Consider the following 6000-nt stretch of genomic DNA (forward strand, 5'->3'; position numbering starts at 1 on the left):
CCCCACCCTCTTGGGTTCCATCAATATCCAATTCTCCTTCACCGCCCTCTCCCCATTGTCCACCCTTTCCACTTTTCTTCCTCAGCTCTCATGGAGAGCGACCTAGTAACCATTTTGGCCAGGAATTCCCACCTTCAAGGGGCACTCTATGGAAGACACAAACAAAATTTCAAATCCATTTTCCGAGTTAAAGCCTCAATAATCAAGATGCATAACTGTTGCTGGCTTATCCACCTTGTACAGTTTGGCATACTAGTACAACTAGTATGTCCTGACGATTTCAAGAAATTCTGAATAAAGGCGAATCTTCAAGTCCATATGTTCTGGTCTGCTGCTGTGTCTCTGTGTTGATCAACTGTTCTCTATTGTTTCCATTGTTTCATTCTGTTTTGAGTGAGATGTCACGCACATTGCACTGAGGAGCACCCACTGTAGAGAACACGACACACTATCCGCGCTACACTCTGTATCCCCTTCTCTCGTTGCCTCTTCCTGCGGATCCTTGCCTCCCAACACTTTCCCCACCCTCTTGGGTTCCATCAATATCCAATTCTCCTTCACCGCCCTCTCCCCATTGTCCACCCTTTCCACTTTTCTTCCTCAGCTCTCATGGAGAGAGACCTAGTAACCATTTTGGCCAGGAATTCCCACCTTCAAGGGGCACTCTACGGAAGACACAAACAAAATTTCAAATCCATTTTCCGAGTTAAAGCCTCAACAATCAAGATGCATAACTGTTGTTGACTTATCCACCTTGTACAGTTTGGCATACTAGTACAACTAGTATGTCCTAACAATTTCAAGAAATTCTGAATAAAGGCGAATCTTCAGGAGATGCCGGCAAAGGTGTCGAGAAAAAAATTCAAGAAAAAAATTGCTCGATGCAAATGAAGGCGGAGAGGTGGAGAGCAGGTGAGGAAACCGGCTAAAGTGAGTTTCGAGGTGGCAAGCGAGGAAACCAACTGTGTGCGCAGAAGCTGCTATAGAAGGGAACTGCAAAAGGGTCTTTACATATACCCGTGACACCCGTTCAGCACCGAGTTCCCTTGGGTGAGGTGGTTACCGTGATGTAACTGGATCTCTGGTTGCGTCAAACCAAGTTCGATCCCTGCTCAGGGATTTTTGGCTGATGCCCACGCAAGGGTAGGACTGGAGCGGAATCTATAAAGATTCCACCCAATAAAATCAAGAACCTACCAGTAGTATGATCCAGTATGGAAAAAACCACTTTGCCGATTAGAATATGCTATGGACTGCTTTTTACAATGCTTTTAGGCTCGGAAACCACCGCAAGCAATCCCTAGACCAACTTGAGAATCTGGAGCTAAAGCCAGGAGAAACCCTTTTCGACCTGATGACCAACCAAGGGTCCTGTGACCCAGCTTACTGGCTGGCACGTGGGGTTAAGAAAGCCATTTCCAAAGCCAAACAGTAGAAGCCGGGCGAAGCTTTGCAACCAGAGTTCACCTCAAAGGACTTTATTGCCAGAGCTGAAGATGCCAGGCTTCTCTTCATTGCACGAATAAGAAAACATGAAGCGTGAATAAGAAAACTCTTCGTAGCCTCACTCTTGGAGAAGCCCTCTGACACTTTGCCAACATTAAGTGTTTCCATTGGGCATCATGGAGCTTCTTCCTCTCTAGGTACAAGATTTCACATTCCACAAGGTTTGGCTGTGTGGTTCGTCTCTCAAAAGCAAAGGGCGAGCTCCCTTCGCTTTTGGGCGAGCTCCCTCTGCTGATTGGTCGGCACACAAAGCCTTTGCAATTTGGATCCATGTTGTTATGTAAATATCCACCGCTGGCCACCCCATGAGGCTCACTGATGTGACATGATGTGATTCAGGCTCATTGAGAGTTCCAAGTTTCAGGCTCATTGAGGATTCCAAGTTGTAATGATGCTGACAGTTCCAACCTCCCCATTCAAGAATCGCAAAACAGGAAAAGTACCAGATAGGCTTGAGATCTGAGGAACTTGACCTCCGTCACAGTCCAGTACGACAGACGTAAACTGAAACACAAATCGCACCATTGGTAGTGGCTCCAAATGTCTAGAGGAAAGAAGCCCATTGTGCAGAATATTTCCAAATGAAAATGTCAAACCTGGGATCCATCTCTCAGCCAGAATCTAGGTATCTCAATGTAAACAGGAAACTTTGCCATCATTAAGAAGGCCATAAAAAAAGAGACTAACAAATATGTCTCTGACCAATGAACCAATGTCCTCAGTATGCCTTGAGTAAGTCTTATTGCACAAGGTGTATTGTCTCAAAAGTTGCACTAATGACCCTCCCAATAGAACAATATCAAATTGTAATAGATACATGACAATGCAAGAGGGTGTTGTCAGGGAAACTAATAGGATGCGTGTAAGAAGAATGATAATGATCATGTATATGCCTGATATTGATGCAATAGCATCGCCCTGGTAACTGAGAAATTGGGTGTGGCGATGCTGCAAGGCCCTCATGGAGCCAGCCAATGCATTCCACTGTTACGTAAAGCATTGTGGAGCCTCAATGGTCTTGCACTGGGGCAATAGAACCAATCCTTTTCTATTATGCACACTTAAAAAGTATTTTATGCTTGTTCTTCCTCAAAAATTGTAAACAAAAAAGAGTCACTACCAACCTGATTCCAAGCTGCAAATTCAGCATCAAATCATAACTCCTGTGACCCTTGACAATCTTTTCACCAGGCTTTCGTAATTGCTTTGCTGAATGTCTCTGCCATAGATTACCACTTTGAGACAAGCTCGACTGCACATTGTCATGTGCAAGCTCTCCAATAAGAACACCTTGGGCATATTCCCTTTCAAGAACAAGCATCGATTTCCTTTCTGGAATGCAGCAATTTCCTGCATCAGTACTCAAGCTGGGCTCTCCATCTGCAACCAACATATCTACTCGGCCCCTCAAACTCAACTCTTTTTCGATTACCTTGTACCAGGAAGGCAGAGATTTGGATTTCCTTACAGAATAAGATTGTCTTCCGAACCTTTTTTGCAGTGGAAGCTTGTAAGGCTTCTGCACATGAATGCAGTCCTGGGTTGGAATGTACTCGTTTTGCATAAGCATGTGTGAATGGAGAGGACGTTGTGAGCCCAGAGGATAGAAGGCTCCCTTACCATCCTTCTTGCCTCTGCTCCAGAAGCCAATGTAAGCACTACCATCGGCCCAAGTGAAGGTTCCATGTCCATGGGGCAGTCCATCTTGCCATTGTCCATCATACGACTCCTTGCTTTGCCATGACAAGCACCCTTGGCCACACATGTTACCTCTTTTCCAATCCCCATAATACACGCTCCCATCTTTCCACACATATCTACCAAGACCATCTTGCACCCCTCGTTTCCACAAGCCCTCGTAGAGATCACCATTCGAGTACAACTTTCGTCCTAAACCATGTTCTACATTCATGACCCAGCTGCCTTTATAGACAGTGTTTCCCGGATGTTCAAAAGTACCCACTCCGTGTAAATTGCCTGCAAAAAATTGACCATCATAAGTTGCTCCTGAAGGCCATGACATCTTCCCTCTGCCAGTAGCCTTACCACAAACCCAGTCACCCTCATATAAACATCCATCTGACCATAGGTGCTTCCCAAATCCATCTGGAACATTGACTTCGTAGGTTCCAATGCAGATGTCTCCATTCTGCATCTTAGTTTCACTGGCTTCCCCAAGAGGTATGTGGTTTGCATGCATTGTTTCGACTTGCATTGTTTCAACCTTATCGTGCAAACCCGATGTCTCTTCTCTACTTCCTGCAGCTTCCTTGACATTTGGCTCATAGCAACCTTCAATCCAAGACATGTGAGGCAACTAGCTCTTTGGACCTCTCACATCTCTTATCAACTCGCTTCCCAAAACTGCCGGTGCATTTGCTTCAACACCACACGGTAAAATTTAGCATGGTCATCTCTCTAATTATGCTCTCGTTTATTTAGCAGATCCATTTTCTTGAACTTGGGTTGCAGTATATTTTGCTTGGATTTGCAGCTTGTGTATGCACTAATGCAAGGGAGGACAGTTACAATGCCTGCAAAATAGAGACACCGTCTATCATCAACTACAAGTTTTCCATAACCAAATGCAGCAGTGAAGGGTGTGTGTGCGTATTTTGCGGAGGCAATGATTGCCCATGATCAATATTTACCTTGATGAAACTCTATGTGCATCAAAGGAATGCAAACAGTGTAATGATCAGCACTTTAATGGATCAACATGCTTAATCAGCATGCATGCTTATGAGATACCTATTATCTGCAAAACAAACAAAAGAAATCAATTGTCTTTTGCAAAGAAAAAAGAGAGTGAAACAAATGAGTCACAAGGCCAATATTGCTGCGAGCTATGGGACATTTTCAGTTCAAAGTTAAACTATGTCTACCAGAGCATTCTAGAACACCTTCAGGTGGGTTTAGCAGAACTTCGTGCTGCTTATAACCGTGTCTTGGAGGTAAAGCGCTACATCCATCTCTCTCTCTCTCTCTCTCTCTCTCTCTCTCTCTCTGAGACACTCCGACCACTGCTACTGCTGATGAAAGCGAGGTAAAGCGGAGGTTTGAAACAGGAAGAGGAGGACACGGCGGGTACGCAGCGTAAGGTTGGCAAGAGTCTTTTCCTCTTTAGCGACGATCACCCACGTGATTACATTTTGAAAGAGAGAGAGTAGAGAGAGAAGAGGAATATTTATTTAGAAGCCATTACCTAACTGTTGGAAAGTTCTCTACCTTTAAGTTTGCAAGTCATTCCCACGTTGCAAAAGTAGTAAGCTTTAAGCTACGGAACCCTTCCCCTCTCAATGTGATAACTTTAGACTCTCGATACGGATACCAGCATATTTGGCTCCACTTTTGATAAAACTGGATTATTAGTAAGATCCCCCCCTTAGGTGAGCGTAGGGTTGAGGGGACGTTTTTGGGAGATGTGCATCTCGTCCGCCCTCAATGCAACATAGGGAGAAAGACACAGACAGAGAGGGGGACTCGCCTCGACACAATAGACAAAGAGAGAGAACTTGCTCGCCACTGGGGGGGAAGGGCGGAGGGGGGGAGAGAGAGAGAGAGAGATGTGAAGGTGTGTCCATGGATAGAAAGAGAATATTAATTGAGAGAAGAGAGAGAGAACCTGTAGAATGCTCCATTCAATATTGTTGTTTTTGTTGTCAAGGCACACATACTACTGGCTCGCTATTAAAAAAGCTACCATTAATACCTCAAAGATGCCTAGATTCGCTCAACCCCTTCAGAACCCTTTTTGCACTATAGGCTACACTTTTCTCCCCCTCTCGCTATCCTCCCAGCTTATGTATGCACATCGCGTCCCCCCTACTTCACATGTCGCTTACCCATAGGCACTCATAATCCCATATATATATATATATATATATATATATATATATATGAATGAGACCCATTGAAAAGTTTCTACAAGGTTCAACGGACACCCATCACATTCCCAGCCATGCAACCCCATGCTACCTCTCTCTATGCACAAACGATGGAATGCTCTAACTTATCAGCACGTAAATGAGTAGATAGACAAGATGGGCTCTAAAATACCACGAGCATAAGGAGCTCCGCACATAGTCAGAGAGAGAGAGAGAGAGAGAGAGTGTGTGTAAGACCGCGGGGGATTGGACCATGCAACTCTCCACCCAACCGTGCCATATATAGACTCCTAGCCCCTAAATATAGCGCCCCTTGACCGCATGTCCATCCTGGCCCTTGGCCCTGCCCTTGGCCTGACATTACTTCCCCCTTGGAGAAGCGTTTTCTTCCTCGAAAACACAAGTGGTAGTATCTTCGTAAGAACACTGATGTTTTCCTTATTGGCATCCTCTACACGGGCCAATTGTCCATATGACCGATACCTGGTGTAGTGAGGAGGTTCAATGAAACCAAGAGCAACATCTTGATTTTCAACATTGTTGTCCTTTTGCAACCACCCGTATCTAAATGGTAACTCATGATAACTCATGTGAGTATCTTGAAAAG

The 6000-nt window shown here is 44.8% G+C and overlaps 1 protein-coding gene across 7 annotated transcripts in view; it reads right to left on the reverse strand.

Moving 5' to 3' along the window:
* LOC147448991 (phosphatidylinositol 4-phosphate 5-kinase 9-like) overlaps window positions 1-4628 on the reverse strand; it is a 210822-nt gene extending 206194 nt beyond the window's left edge. For 4 of the 7 annotated variants that reach the window (XR_015189390.1, XR_015189389.1, XM_086521377.1 and 1 more), the window contains exons 1-2: window positions 4158-4385; window positions 2631-4040 (exon numbers count right to left, since the gene is read on the reverse strand). Coding sequence is in view for 5 of the 7 variants with exons in the window: in XM_086521377.1 (XP_086377503.1) it covers window positions 2631-3814 (1184 nt within the window). In the remaining 2 variants the exon portion in view is untranslated. The other 3 variants (XM_086521375.1, XM_086521374.1, XM_086521376.1) reach the window with 3 other exon arrangements.
* Between the last annotated feature and the right edge of the window lie 1372 nt (window positions 4629-6000).

This window comes from Adiantum capillus-veneris, chromosome 10, assembly GCF_014529385.1.
Source record: "Adiantum capillus-veneris isolate H3 chromosome 10, ASM1452938v2, whole genome shotgun sequence".
Lineage (NCBI taxonomy): Eukaryota > Viridiplantae > Streptophyta > Polypodiopsida > Polypodiales > Pteridaceae > Adiantum > Adiantum capillus-veneris.